This window comes from Peromyscus eremicus, chromosome 11 (genome assembly GCF_949786415.1).
Source record: "Peromyscus eremicus chromosome 11, PerEre_H2_v1, whole genome shotgun sequence".
NCBI lineage: Eukaryota > Metazoa > Chordata > Mammalia > Rodentia > Cricetidae > Peromyscus > Peromyscus eremicus.
This window is the reverse complement of record NC_081427.1, coordinates 69,633,820-69,651,788: the sequence shown is the minus strand read 5'-3', so window position 1 is coordinate 69,651,788 and position 17,969 is coordinate 69,633,820. Positions and strand designations below refer to the sequence as shown.

The 17,969-nt window shown below is 38.8% G+C and overlaps 1 protein-coding gene across 1 annotated transcript in view; it reads right to left on the bottom strand.

Moving 5' to 3' along the window:
- Adgrv1 (adhesion G protein-coupled receptor V1) overlaps nt 1-17,969 on the bottom strand; it is a 474,255-nt gene that overhangs the window by 414,167 nt on the left and 42,119 nt on the right. Inside the window, exons 19-24 of the mRNA XM_059276309.1 lie at nt 17,275-17,491; nt 17,002-17,011; nt 15,676-16,407; nt 13,685-14,058; nt 2,750-2,926; nt 1,640-1,820 (exon numbers count right to left, since the gene is read on the bottom strand). Of these exons, the coding sequence (XP_059132292.1) occupies nt 1,640-1,820; nt 2,750-2,926; nt 13,685-14,058; nt 15,676-16,407; nt 17,002-17,011; nt 17,275-17,491 (1,691 nt within the window). The remainder of the gene's footprint in view (nt 1-1,639; nt 1,821-2,749; nt 2,927-13,684; nt 14,059-15,675; nt 16,408-17,001; nt 17,012-17,274; nt 17,492-17,969) is intronic.

Below are 17,969 nucleotides of genomic sequence, written 5' to 3'. Positions count from 1 at the left end.
GTGTGTGTATATAGGAAGACATGTTCTTAAATTCATGAATACAACCTGTCAGTCTGTATAATGTTAATTGTATGTGTGTAAGTTTTCAGAGCTGACTATTGGTATTCAATAACCAACTGATGGGCTCTTTCTGGGGAGACCGTTTTGCCCACTCTCAGGATTCCTTGGTTGTCAGTAGTTCTTTGTGCAGGGTTGAGGCCTCATGAGATTTTTCATGTCTATGTTAGCATGTCTGCTGACGCCATCCTTGATCAGCTCATGTTTAGGCAGTCATGTTGGTGAGTAACCTATGTGACTGTGTCATCTAGAAATTCCGGAAGCTGCACCCATAATTGTTTTAAGCCTCTACAATGTTGAATATTAGTGTGTAAAGGAAGCAACCAATAGTACTGCCCAGATCGGACATCCATGAACTATACCAATGACCATTGTGGCACAGTAACCCTGAGTGCAGTCAGTAGTGACATACGGACCCTGACAGTAACCAACAGCTCTGTGATTGGACTTAAGACCCCCCTCCCCTCAGCAAGAAGGAAATCATGCCTGGTACTGTGAACACAGTCAATACCCAGGGCTGGTGAAGTCATGGATCTTGGAGGTGAACCTGCAACCACCCCTTTACTAAACCAGCATAATCCTAACTATATTCTAAATATTTGTCTATATACCCACAGGTAAATAAAGTCTTCAACGTTCAGCAAGGAAACTTCTCTATGCAACAGATGAAGACCTTTACAGAAACTACAACCAATCAGCAATGCAGAATCGTCCCAAATACTATATCTGTAACACAAATCCTGCACCAAAGGCTTGGAATCATTGTAGAAGATGGGGCAAAAACATTGTAAGAGTCAGAGGAACAGGGAGTTTCCTGTGAGATTGTGCCATCTAGGAATGTCAGAAGCCACACCCAGAATGTTTTTAAGCCTTCATAATGTCAAACATTAAAGTGTTAATTTTCCTCGTCTTTAGTCAAAGAAATCTGTTTAATCCCACTGAACAATCAATAAGAGAAATACTAAGGGAATTTAAAAAATATGTATTTCCAGACATTTACTCATATTTGACAAATTTCTGAATTCTGGAATTGATATACAGCCACACTGATGATACTCTAAAGAATCTGCAAAACTTTCTTTCAAATTTCACTCTAAAAACAGAATAAGAGATTCTCTATTTCTCTACCCAGACACTTAAAGATGTCCTTTCTTCATTTGCACACAAAATATCATTTTAATAAAAAAAATTTTCAACATCCATGGTAGTTCCCAATTAAAACTATCACTTGTTAGTATAATAGTCAAATTACTATAGTGAAAACTCCATGTTTTGAAACCTAATAAGACATATATTACAAAGTTTTTAATTACTTCAATATTAACATATTACCATAAATATTTTAATTACAGGAATGTCAATAACCATATAAAAGTACTTTAAAACTTTAAATATATTACTTAAGCTCTGAAGTTGATCTTTACATTTTCTTTCATAAACAATGTCCTACAAAACAGCAACAGAGATGTTAGCACTAAGAGGCCTTAAAGGAGTTCTACTTCATACTCACTTGTAAGAAGTTCTTAATAAAACCAAGTACGGCAAGAGAAGAGGAAAATAATTGCAATAGAGAGTGGTTTACCATAAGGGTGATCACTAGCTTTGATGGTGATGTCTGTGGTTTCCTTCTCGGGGTCGATGCTGGCACCACTGCTGGGAGTTGAACCAAGTTTTCCATCTCCTGGAACTGCAGAAACCAACGTCACCCGAAAATACTCATTAAGCTCAGGAATGTCATCATCAAGAACGTATAGATTCAGGACCTGTTCAATGCAAAGGCACAGCAGTAGTTACTTCTTGGGGGAAATAGCCAACTGAATAATGTATGATTGAAATTGTCAGTAAACATTACTTATTTCTATACAAACTTGCACAATGAAATATAAGTGTACCTGTGTAGGCACATATACAAATAAGAAGAGATCTGAGGATATTAAGTCCTTAATAATGTTTACTTGAATAAACTGAATGTGTTACCTCAACGTTTGCATATTAGTATCTTGTTCCCAGGGTAGTGGTGTTAGGAGTGGAGACTTGAGAAGAAAACTAGGTATTAGAGACTTAATGAACAGGACCAGGATCAGTGTCCTTATGAACGAGGCCATGGGACGCTCATTTACTCCTTCAACCACATGACACAATGAATCGGTACCACAGATGTAAAGCAGAAAAGGAGCCTCCCCAGCCCCTGCATCTACAGGCATCCGGCCCTTAAGCATCCCATGATTTCACACTGTGAACAGCAACGTGCTGCTGTTTCTAAACTCCCAATGTAAAGTATTGTGTGATAGCAATCTAAACACATAGGAATGGTAACACACATCCGTCATATCAGTACTCAGGAGGCTGAGGCAGGAGGATGACAAGTCCAAGGCCCACCTTGGCCACATGTTTCAAAATAGACTAGTAAGTAAAATATATAAAAATACAAATCTAGAAAGATATATCCTCAAGCTATATTAATTCTATTGTACTGGTATTAAAGAATTTATAAAACTAACATTGAAATTTTTTTATTTTTCTCTCACAGAAAAGCTAGATTATTTCTGTTTTAAAGAATAATAGATACACCTAACTTCCCACATAGTTTAAAATGCTTAAATACCAAGGGATTGCTAACCAATGAATAAATAAAGAGATGATGCAACACTTTCCCAGAAGCATCTGAAGAAACCCAAGCGGTGGATTTTACCTCAGATCTCTGCCAAGGCAGGAAGGGAACGGTGCCACTGGCATTAGCAAAATCATCAACGAGGTCATTGATGCCTTCCGATTCGATCTGTGAGATGGTGTAGAACACATGAACATAATCCAAAGCTCCCCTTGTTCGCTCTACCACACAGGAAACGGTGGACCCCTCCTCTGTAATCTGCAATTGAGCATAAATGATTTTTAAATGCATGGTCAGTGAAGAAATCAGTGCTTTCCTGAGTCCTTCTGCTTTTTATATCCTAGTTCTCTGACTTTCCACGTGTCTAAACAGGCTTGGAGACCTCCACATTTACAAAGTGTATTTGAGAGCATTGTTTCTTCCCATGCTTATTAGGTACAAAGCAAAAGCAATTGTAATCGCTTTACTGTGTAAGTAGCTCATTCACTGATAGCTCCTGCCTGCTAGACACAATGCCAGGTGTGATGGCTACAAAAGATTTGTTTTTCCAAAACAGTGCACAACCCTCCGCTGAATGAAGGACAATCAAAGGAGGCCACAGTCTCACAATGTAACAAAAGATGAAGTGTAGACCAACCCAATCCAGGCAGAGTCAATGGCAGAAGGCTGGACATAACATCAAGAACACTCTAGGATTGGCTACAAAAGCTTCAGTATTGGTGGACTCATTCGGGAGTGATACAAAGCACAAAGGAAAGTATTTTAGAACTGTCTAGCCAGATGTGGTGGCTTTTCATCCCAGCACTTGAGAAATGGAGTCAGAAGATTATAATTTTTTGTGAGTTCCAGGTCAGCCTGGGCTACACAGTAAGGCCCAGATTCTATACATAGATAGAAAGATAGATGGATAGATATAGACAGACAGATAGATAGATAGATAGATAGATAGATAGATAGATAGATAGATAGATAGATAGATAAGAAATAAATGCCTCAGATGGAGGGAACAGAAAAGGGCATTTTGTATTATACTTGGTATCTTTTTAATTCCTTTTTTACACATACATAAAAAGCATAAACATACCTGTGTACATTTTTTCAAAAGATAATATTTGATCCAAACAACTTAAAACAATGGTTTAAAACTTATGTGGAGCTGGAAGTCTGGTGTTTTTAAAATAGATCTGCATCCTCTCTATGGGGTCTTGGTTTGACTGTTTTTACGTTTGGAAACATACTTCATGGGAAATAACTGCAACTGAACAGAGATAAATATCTCCCAAGGCTAAGGTTAGGAGCTGACAACAGGGCTGGAGAAGACTGACTTGGAACTTGTCTACTGACAAGTAATAATGGAAAGATTTCTCAATGCATATGGACTATCCAGGACTTTCTCCGGCAAATCCTGAATTTCAAGGAGCAGCAGGAACCCATTGGCTCCAAAATAAACAGGAGGGAGCACACATGGGCCAACACGGTCAGTTCTCTGTCTGCTGGCCATGTGGTACAAGCAACTAAATAAGAGTTCACTGGAGTCCTGAGTATATCTTCTGGCAGTCAGATGATCCCCAGAAACCCAGTCAGAGTAGAACATCTAATACGGCAGTGTGTAAAGGACGGAGGTTGGAAACAGATTGAGACAATGAATCAGAAAGTTGTGTGGAGCTAGGGTAAGTCTCATTTCTGCTTCTAACTCCTTGAGCTCAGTTATAAAGTACTCAGAAGCTGATACCAGCACTGAATGTGCAGAGGACATTCTGGGGAGAACATTCCAGCTCTACAAGAGACGGTCCCTAGGCCAGCAACTTGCCTGAGTCTTTCACTAGCCATTCAAGAGCATTCACTTCGATGACTGTGTGCCCATTGTCAGACCTTCACATGGTATGTGGCCACATGATACATGATACCAAGGGCCATATACAATGAGCATATACACATAAAATTTGATAAGTGATATATAAAGAAAGGCTAAGACAGTGCAAGTTGTAGTTCAGCATTTGTGTTGGGATCCACACTTTATTTCTAGTGTTACAGTTTTTCTTCTGATTTTAAATAACTATCCCTGTATCACTTCCAGGTATCAATTAATCTGCAACCTTCTGAGGACCATTCTTACAAGTAAACAAGTTCCTTCTCAAGGCAATAGGCTAAAACACACTTGTTGTAGGGTGCCTTAAGTGTTGACTGTGTACACTTTTGTTAGTCCCCATCTTTCCTCTTAAGCATCAGAGATACTGTTTTTTGAGCTATTATCTCCTGCTCCTGTCTAAGGGCTTAATGTTCTCATTACTGGTAACTGTGGTGGCTTCTGGAAAGCCACTCAGCGTGCTGTGACAGACATGACTTCCTTAAGGGCTGAGGAGAAGAGGACAAGGCAGCAAAAAGACCCAAGAGCACAGTATGACTTCCCACGTGATTTCCTCTATGGGCTCTGTTTGACATCTGCACATTGGCAGGATGTACCTGAGCAAATGGGAGATGGGAAGAGGAAGGTCGAGGGTCAGAGTTCTGAGCCCCTTTGTATGCTCATCAACTCTTCCTGGACACTTCTTAAACAGGGGATCATAATGGTTACAGGACTTGGATGGAAATTAAACACGCACATAGATTCTAGTAATACATTACCATATACAAGTATTTCCTCCCTTAAAAATAGACAACCGTGTATTATAAGAGAAATGCTATGTAAAAATGTCTCACTTTATAAAGATAAATATGTACATACTGAAAAGTGAGATTCCTCTGTATTTCAACTTCCAACACAATGACAATTGATTTGCTCCAATTTGTCCTCTAAATTTATGTTTTTATTATTTGAGAAATAAATATATTTTTATCATATTCTTTCTGCTCCCCATCTTTTCCCAATTCTACCCTCCACTCATCCAATTTTATGTTCTCACTCTCTCTGATTAAAAAAAAATACTAAAGTTAAACAAAACAAAACAATAACACAAGCAAATAAAACACACACACACACATACACAGAGTCCTATTGTGTTGGCCAGTTCCTCCTAAGCATGGGGTCTATCTTGGTATCACTCCAAATTTTAATGAGAATGATTTTTTGTACAATCTAATCTAATAAACCATTTATTTGAATATGCAAATATTCAATCCCTCCTTTCAGCAAAAGGCAGGGAGCAAATATATCCAAAGACTTACTCAGGAATGTGTGGAGGGCCCTTTTAGACCTAAAAAGCATGACCAGGAGGGATTAGAACTAGGAGAGAGCTTTACTGTACCTTCCATCAACAAATTCCTCCTGACATGCTGTACAAGTATATTCAAATACATGCTGTATGTGAAGTGTATATGGAAACATGTAATGGCTTTGTGCTGTATTCAGCAAAGCATATCTTATAAAATTTCAGTTAAAGACTCCTTTAGGTATCAAGAGTCCATAAGAACAAATGACTTAGGATGACTGGCTAAAACAATACACCATTAATGTTCACAAATATTATAAAACAAATGGCATCCCCTGAAGTTTTGTTGTTTTAAATACTGAGGTCAAACAGATTAAGCAATACTGAGAAAAGGTTAATTATTGGAGTCTGGCAATGAGCACGCTGCATCCACTATTCCAGCTGCTCTGTTTGGGTGTACATCATCTACAGGGACTTTAAATTCAGGTTTATTCACGTTCCCTCCCACAACTAGACATCTGATCCTAGAATGGCATCCTCATCACATTCTTTGCCCTCCCCCATCTTTTCCCACATTCTACCCTCCACCCATCCAATTTCATGTTCTCACTCTCTCTGATAAAAAAAAAAAAAATGAGGGGAAAGAATATGGTTACTAGACATCAGGATGCCTAGTAACACAAATTTGACATTTCTGGCCCATTTGGAAAAGCCCTGAACTACAAAGTATAATCACTGACACGGGATTCTATCGAGAGATAGAAAATATACATGTAAAGGTTTTTCCTAATATCATCGTGTCTACCTGAACTGACGTTAGAATAGTGACACAGCGTGTAGGCCAGTGAACGGATCCCCTGCAGCCCGCAAAGTATAATCACTGACACAGGATTCTATCAAGAGATAGAAAATATACATGTAAAGGTTTTTCCTAATATCATCGTGTCTACCTGAACTGACTTTAGAATAGTGACACAGCGTGTAGGCCAGTGAACGGATCCCCTGCAGCCCGCAAAGTATAATCACTGACACGGGATTCTATCAAGAGATAGAAAATATACATGTAAAGGTTTTTCCTAATATCATCGTGTCTACCTGAACTGACGTTAGAATAGTGACACAGCGTGTAGGCCAGTGAACGGATCCCCTGCAGCCCGCAAAGTATAATCACTGACACAGGATTCTATCAAGAGATAGAAAATATACATGTAAAGGTTTTTCCTAATATCATCGTGTCTACCTGAACTGACGTTAGAATAGTGACACAGCGTGTAGGCCAGTGAACGGATCCCCTGCAGCCCGCAAAGTATAATCACTGACACAGGATTCTATCAAGAGATAGAAAATATACATGTAAAGGTTTTTCCTAATATCATCGTGTCTACCTGAACTGACTTTAGAATAGTGACACAGCGTGTAGGCCAGTGAACGGATCCCCTGCAGCCCGCAAAGTATAATCACTGACACGGGATTCTATCAAGAGATAGAAAATATACATGTAAAGGTTTTTCCTAATATCATCGTGTCTACCTGAACTGACGTTAGAATAGTGACACAGCGTGTAGGCCAGTGAACGGATCCCCTGCAGCCCGCAAAGTATAATCACTGACACAGGATTCTATCAAGAGATAGAAAATATACATGTAAAGGTTTTTCCTAATATCATCGTGTCTACCTGAACTGACGTTAGAATAGTGACACAGCGTGTAGGCCAGTGAACGGATCCCCTGCAGCCCGCAAAGTATAATCACTGACACGGGATTCTATCAAGAGATAGAAAATATACATGTAAAGGTTTTTCCTAATATCATCGTGTCTACCTGAACTGACGTTAGAATAGTGACACAGCGTGTAGGCCAGTGAACGGATCCCCTGCAGCCCGCAAAGTATAATCACTGACACGGGATTCTATCGAAAGATAGAAAATATACATGTAAAGGTTTTTCCTAATATCATCGTGTCTACCTGAACTGACGTTAGAATAGTGACACAGCGTGTAGGCCAGTGAACGGATCCCCTGCAGCCCACAAAACCACCTTCGTCCATTTCCAACTAGAAACAGCCAGTAGTCCGCAACGCTGCACCCTCTTTTGCTTCTAAGTTTAATTCATTTTAATCACACGTGTACAAAGTGTGTAGGTACGTGCACACAAGTCAGGTACCCTGGAGGCCAGAAAGGGTGCTGGATGCCCCTGGAACTGGAATGCCAGGAATTGGAAGCTGCTCAGTATGGATACTGGGAAGAAACTCAGGTCTTCTACAAGAGCAGTACGTACTCTTAGTCACCGAGCCGTCTCTTCAGCACCCTGTGCTCAGCCAGCATTTCGCAAATGTTCATATCAGTGGGGGATCAGAAGTAAGGGTGATCAATTAGAGGTGTCAAGTCCATTTGCTCAGACACAGGGCAGTTCTGTGAAATGTGAAGTGGGCTTCCTTTATGAAATAGAAAATTAAAACTAAGGAATTACAAATTCAGTTTGAATTTTTATTCTGTTTCATGTTTGGGCAATGCTTTGTGAGGAGTTGTACTGTATTGGTACAGCCCTAAAGGAATTTATTATAATATAGTAAGTACTTAAAACACAGTTAAGTGAAAACAGTATCTTATTTCCACAATGGTCTTCCCAAACCATTTCTAAATTGATTCTTAAGCCATGTATATAAAAATATAAAACAAAAGATCAGTTATATAAAATGTGAGTCTCACAAGTTCTATGAATTGTTGTGAAAAAATAATTTCATTAATTAATTATATGGAGTACATCATTTTATAAAGTACGTTAAAGAAGAAATAACATAGAAATTATACAGAAGAACAAAGAGTGGTGACATGGATACTATGCTGGGTTTAACAAGATCAGCGGTCTACTCAACACGGATCCCAACTGCAATCCAAACAATCATTTGACATGCCTTACCAGAGCTCCAATCTACCCATAAATTTATTGATTCTTCCTATTATAATCTATTAAGCACCTGCTCCTTCATGGGACACAGTGCACCTGGGCAAAGAAAAAACATCAAAATAATTATGGCCACTTTCAATATTTCTGAAAATGAACCCAGCTACTAAATTCAGTCTTATGAGGCACAAAGTAAACAAAGACTTCTCAAATCTTTTTCTTTGTCGACCTGCACACTCATAAAATCACTTAGAAGTCCAAATAGTTTCTGTCTATGTTAGTGAAGTCCGTTGTTATCCACTGTACTAAAAAATGTAAAAATGAAATGAGTAATGACTACTAACTAATTTCAGTACAACAATAAGCCTGTCTGTCAACACAAACAACATGTATTCTGAGTAATAACTATATATTCTAAAACGAAGAGAAGCAGTAACAAGAAGCAGCATTTTCTATTTTTACGTCTTTTCCAAGCAGTTGATTCTTAATCTGTGGGTCATGACCCCTTTGGAGGTCAAACCATCATTTTTTTCTATTAAAGTTTTTCACTTATTTTACATACCAACCACAGTTTCCTCCTCCCTCCTCCCTTCCTGTCACCTCCTCACTCCTCCTGTCTATCCCCCCACCATCCACTCCTCCTCTGTCGAATAATCACTCCACAGGGGTCACTTAAGACCATTGGAAAACACAGATATTTATATTATGATTAATAACAGTAGAAAAATACAGTAATGAAGTAACAACAAAAATAATGTTATGGTTGGGGGTCAGTACAACAACAGGAGGAGCTGTGTTAAAGGGTCACAGCATCAGGGAGGCTGAGGACCTCTGCTCTGAAGTCTGGTTTGGTGGAAAGCAGCTGGACTTCATAGCTCCTTCTACAACCAGTATGTTTTTTTCCTCCCCGAGTTCTAGCTAAAGTGTAAATAGAAAATCCGGCCTTACATATGTAACTGGAAAGCAATGGAGTCTTCATAGACTTTTAGGATAACTATGGGTACTGCAGTACCACACCAAAATTTGAAAAGTGGCAGCTTCTTGGAGCGCAACCTGCAAACATATTTTGTTGCACTGTAACCCACTGCCCATCTTGCACTGGGGATCAATCTGCTCTCGGTGCAATGATTATTTAGAACATACTGGCTTACTGAGCTCTTTATATCTTCCATGTGCTAAGATATTTAATTACACAAAACAAGTACACGGATATAGATCACTGGCAATATTATCTCAAACATCTGAAGGGCTCAAAAACTGTCAAACTCACTTTGGCTGATAAAAATTTCCAAAACTCAGATTCTCATGTGAAAGACTATTTTTAATCACCAACCACAACTATTATATGTTTTCTCATAATAGGTAGCTCATTTTTTTTGAAAATATGTGCCAAATACCAAAGTCTACATAAATAAAACTTGTCAATCATTTTTTTTTCAAAATGTAGTGTTCCATGAGATCAGCAACTAATTCGGCTCATGATTCAAAACTGTTTCTGTACCTTTCTTCACTCACCCATCATGGCTTTCGGTCTTGTCTGTGCATGTGTATGTGGTGAGTGTACCTATGGGAATCCATGTTTGCACAAGGGTGGACACACCACTATGCATGTGCATGGGAAGGCCTAAAGGTAATGTTGGGTATCTACTTCAACAGTGCTCCGCTTTATTTATTCACACAGGGTGGCTTGCAGAACACAGGACTCACAGATTTCAGTTGGTCTACTCATCATGACTACTTAGTTTTACGTGGGTTTTGAGTTCTTACATTGATAAGGGCAAGCACTCTAACCACTGAAAAATTCTTCTAGCCCCACAACCACGCATGTGCGTGCGTGTGCGTGCGTGTGCGTGTGTGTGTGTGTGTGTGTGTGTGTGTGTGTGTGTGTGTGACACATGCTCGCTCACAGGTGGCAACAGCGACCAGAAGAGCGCAGTGGAGCGGGAGTTACAAGAGGTTGTGAGCCAACCATTGGGTCCTCTGCATGCTCTTGCCTGCTGCTGTCTCTCCAGCTGCCCAACCATCGTGCTTCGGTAAGGCAACAGAAAATACCTTTTTGCACTTCTCATTTTGGCATGGAATATTAGAAAACAACAGGTATTTGTAGTTTGAGGCTTTCAAAACTTAATCTTGTACTGATTCAATAAAATATCTTTAAATAAAGTTAACACTATTTTATGTGGTGGTGAGTAAGCGGCAGAGTGGGTAACACCTCCATAATTTGTACAAAGGAGGTAGAAGCTACAAGTCCAGGTCATCTTTGCTTTTGTAGCACAAAATGTCAATAAAATGAAAAACTAAAATATTTTACTATTGCTTATAAAATTAAGTTTGACCTTGTTGAGGCCCTGAAAGGATCTCAAGAAAGCCCAGGGACCCTAGAGCCACATTTTGAGAAAGGTTTCTGTAAGACTGAATAAATATTCCTGGTTTTGATACTCATAGTGATGATAAAAATAGGAGTTTTAGGTTTCTCCTATCATTTAAAACATAAGAATTGTGTAATGTTTCTAAAAATTAATTGTCAATCTTTAATCTTTCAGACTCAACAATGTTCCTCTCTTAATCACCAAACACTGCTCTTTCAAACATGGATCCATTCATTTCATCTCACATAGACTTGGTAATCCCAGCTGTAACTTCACTGCAGTCTACGTCGTGTGGCCAAGGCATACAAATTCTCCCATCCACAGGAAGGGCAGGGTGGAATCTGTTGAGGTCAAGTTGTGTAACTACAGAGTAAACTGTCACCAAGTAAGATCATCAGTGGGATTTGTGAAACAAGCCAGTGTTGAAAGCTTGACTACAATGGCTTAGACTAGGGAACACTGAGAGATCACTCTTCATTTTAAGTATTTTTGAAGTGTTAGTTTTTGCTTTTCCAGTTTGGTTGTTCATGTACTTAACTAAAACTAAACACTATCTGAACTGCTGCGTGCTTTTTCACATTTTGATATCAAATGTATTCAAAAGGTCCCACAGGTTTTCTGAACACCAGCAATGCTCCATTCTTGGTGCTACTGATACAATAATGAATCACAAGACCTTCCTGTGGCTCAGAGCTGTTTCTCTGTGTGATAGATGTAGATGTAACCAATATGTATAGATGTGATAGATGTAGATGTAACCAATATTAAGTAGACTTACAAAGGTCAGAAGGAAATGGATAGTGTGATCAGTGCTCCAAAAACATTGAGGGGATGAAGACCAATGAGTTTGAGAAGGTTAAAAGCATTAAACAATGGGTGGATGAAGACCAATGAGTTTGAGAAGGTTAAAAGCATTAAACAATGGGTGGATGAAGACCAATGAGTTTGAGAAGGTTATCTGTGACTTTAAATAGGAGATAGTGTCTTTGAGTAACTACAACTCACGACCTGGAGTAAAACGATTGCAAAGATGGAGGCTGGTGAGTGCTGTGTCTTGACCCTGGGATTGTACCAAGGCAAGTACGTCTGAGCCACACTGATAAAAGATGAGATTTACACAGATGAGGCCAGCATCATAGGCAGAGGCCAGATCTTGAAGGTAACTTAAGGAATATAACATTGCATGGTACCACTATGGTTCTCACAACCCAGCAAAAGCTACCTGACTTTTCAAAATTTGGCATAATGACATTTAAAGATACATGGAGAAAGATAATGGATTAAGAACCTCAAGAGATGGACTCAGATTCTAGTTCTTTTATAATAGAGGCAAAGAACAAAATTGATATTCATTAAGATGTAATAAACACAAAGCTGTAAACAGGCATTTGACTTGATCCTGCCTGATTTAATTCAACTTAGGATAGTTATTTCTCAGACCTGTAGCACTGTCTCTGATTCTACAATGAGAAGTATCTGTCTTACAGATTATCAGAAAAGTGCATACATCTGAATACGTAAAAGCTGATGTCTGAGTACCCTGTTTAAAGGCACAGATGAGATGACTCAGGGAAAGACATTTGCTATCGTTTGATGTCCTGAGTTTGATCCCTAAGATCTCACACAAGTTATCCTCTGACCTTCAGAGGCACAGCAGGCACACATGTGCCCCCCCCCCACACACACACACAAAGTTAACAAATAATAAATAAATAAATGTGAAAGAGCAATTTAAAGTCATTATTAGCATATATGATATTTCTGAAGTTTAACAAAAACAACTTAAGAGCTCTTGTCTTTGTGGTCACCATGGAAACCAAGGGATGACAAGAAATTCCAGAGATCTGGGCATTCCAATTTAAGCTGCAATGAGTCCTGTGACACATAACTTTTCCAAGTTCAACTCATGCTACCTTTCTTAACCATTCAGTTAACATACACCTTCATCTAATCTACCAGTGTCGAGCTGCAGAGCCAACCGCACTCTTGTTTCTTGGCAGCGTTCAGGAACACGGAGCATTTGCTGTCACACACAACACCTGCGAGGCAGTTTCGGGAGTGCTCGCATTACTAATCAGGAAACTGAGATGATCAGGTATCTCTGAAAACTTAGGAAGAACTGATAAGAACAGTAAAGCGGTCTAATGAATTAAGCCAGCCAAGACAGTTGATGAGAAACAATTACAAGCAAGTTGGGAGAATCCTACAACTACTTTAAAACGTTCCCTGTAAGAAAAAAAAAAAAAAAGCAAATTGAAATAAAGTTTCATTTTTAATTATTCACACAGGCTTTCAGTATGAACTATTTCATTTACATATATGGTATCAAAATTATTAGCAATATTATATATGGTACATAATTATTCATTCTTTAAAGTGACCAACTTTTAAGCTAATTGCTAAGGGTTATTTGCTCTTTTGCTCTTGTTTCCTTCACCTCAAAAAGGTGACTTAAGCTGAAAACTACAGAAACAGGGACTGAGATTTGCATGTGCAAACACAGCTATCACACACTTCTGGACAGCTAGCTCAACCCCAAACAAATGCACCTACACTGAATGTTTTACTGCAGAATTCTCCAAGCTCCCTACTCACCTCTGGTATGCAAGCTCCCGTGAAACCGAACAGGCCGTTGGAATTGTCACTTTTCTGGACTCTCAGTCTAGCTGTAGTGTTTGCCTCCGAAATCTGGGCCCCTCCATAGACAGAGACCAGTTTAAGAAGAAATAGCTCCTCTCCTTCCTCTTCCTTGTCATCTCTTGCAGAAACGATGAATGACTTGTTATTTTCTCCTTGTCTGAACTCCAGATACCCAGATATGGGGTGTAGATCATTCCTTGCAGGCATAGCATGGAGTTCATAAATCTCTTCGGCAGTCAGTTTCCGCTCATAGACCCTCACATCCTGCATCCAGCCTGTGAATCGGTCACTGCCGTCCATCCCCGCCCCAATTCTCAGTATTCCAGGACCTGAAATTAGACATGCCTTTAGATGCTACAACAGCCACTGTCTCCTACCACAAGCTCTAAGTGTGATTCAGAAAGCAAGACAATTCTACAGAAATATATCTTTGATAAGTAAAACTTTTTGGCATAACTAAAATGAGATCAAATAAACATCATCTTTCGTTATGACAAAAAGGCACCTGCATAATAATTTCTGGGATGTGTGATCTTACACTGCAGTATCTACCTTCGAAATTAAATGATGCTCTTCAAAGGAATTTATATTGGTCTGTCAAAATCATTTATGCACAGAAAAATAAATGTATACATTTTATATATATATATATATATATATATATATATATATATATTCACATATGCTTGTGTGTTGTATATTCAATTGAGTAGAAATGTGTTCTGTGACACTTTAAAACTATTTACTGATTTTAAAATGTAATAGGTTAGTTCAGTTACAATTTTAAAACTATAGATTATACACACAGAGAGCCTGAAAGTTCTATGGACTAAAAATTCTTCTCCAGTTAAATAAACTGGGGAGTGGTGGTTTCTATGGGCCAACTATATCCTTTTGTCTAAAACTTAACTGAATGTAGAAACAGAAGCAGTTCTTAGAAGAGCTTTTAAAAATAGTGAGAGCATACAGGCCAGCTATATCTCACCTCCACAGGCCTTTTAAGGATTTCATCAATTTATCATTTAGTTGGTTTGTTTTACATTTTGGTTTTTGATGTTTTGTGACAAGATCTCATTATTGCTTCTGGCCAGCAACTTGGTATGTAGCCCAGGTTAGCTTGTCCTTCATGATTGTACATACAGTCTACAGTGAGTTATTCAAAGAGAGAGCATATGATTTGGCTAAAAGCCAACAAAGATTATCTCTTCAAAGCATATGATTTGGCTAAAAGCCAACAAAGGTTATCTCTTCAAAGCAAGCCACGGGATTCATCCATTCACCTCCTAATAAATATAGAGCCTGTAATCATTTTAGTAAATATTTTCTCCTGACTCCTTTCTTTCTTTTTTTTTTTTTTTGTTTTTTTTGTTTTTTTTGAGACAGGGTTTCTCTGTGTAGCTTTGTGCCTTTCCTGGAACTCACTTTGGAGACCAGGCTGGCCTCGAACTCACAGAGATTCGCCTGGCTCTGCCTCCAGAGTGCTGGGATTAAAGGCGTGCGCCACCACCGCCCAGCTCGACTCCTCTTCTTTCTAATGCCCATTACCCTTCACTTCTGATCTTACTGAAGGAGAAACAGTTCTCCAGACACAACAGGCTGCTTCAGAATTCCAGACACTTGCTCATTCCTAAGCTGAAACGGTCCCCATCCTGACCACTAACTTGAGGGACAAGTGATGCTCCTGTTTTTTCCTTTCTTCCTACAAAGTTTTATAGCACATCTCTAGCCTGGAGCCTGTTTCTGATTCCACCAGGCTAAAGACTTTGCACCCTTCATTTCTGAAATATTCAATGTAACCTGATCTTGGTCTTGGTAAGCACACAGCTTTGTAAGAGAAAAACAAAGTCAAGTTTCAAAACTTGCTAGCTCTTTTGTAAAAATCAAATTTTAATTGAAGACTTGAGAACTTTCAAATTCAATGTTCTAGTTATGAAGCTGACACTCACCATCCGTGATGGCTTCTCCTTTGAGACTCTTGATTCCTCTGGGCATTGCATTTCCATCCAGATAGAATTCAATTATGCCATCATCTAGGATAATTAAAACATGAAGCCAAACACCTTCTTCTAAATATTTCATGACTGTGGTCTTGGCAATATATGTAACATTTGATCCAAAAGTTTTATAGTGAAGGGAAAGGGTTACATGGGATTCATTAGTTTGAATTTTTACCCCATAATAGATACTTCCATTGCCGTCATCCTTTGCTATGAGAAATCCATTTGTATTGGCATTAGGCATTACCCAGGCTGAAAATGTAAAGTTGGCAATTGTGTTATTCCTGGAAGGGTGGTACTTTGGGTCGACAGTCCCAAATGCACCTTCTAGTCCACTGAAGTACAAGACATCTGTTCCACTCTGGTGACGTCGCATATGTGGCTGCAAATGCACAGTAGCAGGGAAAATTCCTACCAGCAGAAAGTCGATCATTGGTGGCAAACCAGCAGTGAACTCTCTGGACAGTATCTCCCAGCCCACCCGCACATCGCCGAAGACACCCTGTTGTCTCAAAACAGTAAAGCTGGTAATATAAGACATATCATCTTCTGACAGGACATCTTCTGCCACTTCTCTGTCTAGACACTCTGGATCTAAGACGAAAATTCCAAAGGGATCATCATTGAATGGAATCATGACTGTCACCTGAAGGTTGGTTTCTGCTAGCTGACCTCCAGAACCTGTAGTGAGAAAATTTAGAATAACTAAAAAACCAGAAGTTAAATACTTTTCAGTTGAAGAAAAAAAGCAGTGTGTTTCACGGGAAAATTTCTAGTTAAATAATTTATTCATTATCAGTGAATAATGGAATCATCACATTGTTTTCACCATGTTTTGCAGGGCAATGTTATTAAATAACATCAATTAGCATATTCATATTGATAATCAGTCAAGAACCGCCCCCAATATTTTTATATTTAAAACCAAAAACAGTGAGATAGAGAAAGCCTCTATTCATAAAACTGAACCTCCCTAAGACCTTAAAATAAACATGCAAAATTAACAGTTTGAGGCTAAGGCCATAGTTTAATGGTAGAACACATAATTAGCATAGAGCCTCAGATTCTATGCCTAATACCAATGAATAAGTAAGAAAAACTAAGCCAAATACAGTGTCACATGCCTATGACCCCAGAATTCTGGAGATGTAGGCAGTAGGATCCAGAGTTTGAAGCCAGCCTGTGCTGTATAGTGACATCTCATGTCAATAATCATTGGCAACAAACCAGCAGTGAACTCTCTGGATGGTATTTCCCAGCCAGCCTGTACATCACCAAAGGTGCCCTGCTGTCTCAAAATGGTAAACAAAAAAGAGCTAGGGTTGTAGCTCAATGGTAGAGCACTCCTAACACACACATGCTTAGAGTTTGACTCCCAGCACTGCAAAAACAAAACAAAACAACTTCTACCAAGAAAGGTACTTTGACATTAAAATCAGACATTCATAATACACTTAACTTCACCATCAACCAGACTTTGTATGCAATTCTATTTAAGTATAAATTATAAGATTTTGGTTGGTAACATAAGAGATGGAAAGAGCCCACACCTGAAATATTTACAAGCTTTAGAGTATAAAATTCATTGAATTCAGGAATTCCATCTGGGAAAGCATGGAGAATTACTGGTTTTGATCCTTCTCCATCTATGAAGTTAACAGTCCCTGACGTTTCGTAGAACTCTTGTCCAGACTGCAGAGAAACATTCTGAAACACCTGCCAAGCCACAGAGACGTTGCCAAAGTGTCCTCGGTGCCTCAAAACCCTAAGTGAAAATGGAACAATATTATGTTAAAGAAATGTGTATGCGGTAAATGTAACTACAGCAAAAGCATTCTGTCCTCTCTTGAAAATATACATTTTCTATTTATCACCAAACTAGCCAGCAGGTCCCATTGAGAAACCAAGTAAAGTAAAGGAAGGGAATGGTAGCAAGAACTTAAGCCCCTTAAAGAAATCCAGGAAAACAAAAACAAACAATGGGAGGAAATGAATAAATCCCTTTAAAAAAAAAAACTGGCAAAGGAAATAAATAAAAATGGCTCAAAATCTAAAAGTGAAAACAGAAGCAATTAAAGAAAAGACAAACTGAGGGAATCTGGGACATGAAAAATGTAGATAAGCAAACAAGAACTAAAGATGCAAGTATCACAAACAGAATACAAGAGATGAAAGAGAGAATCTCAAGTGTTGAAGACATGATAGAAGACATTGATACAGCGAACAAAGAAAATGTTAAATCT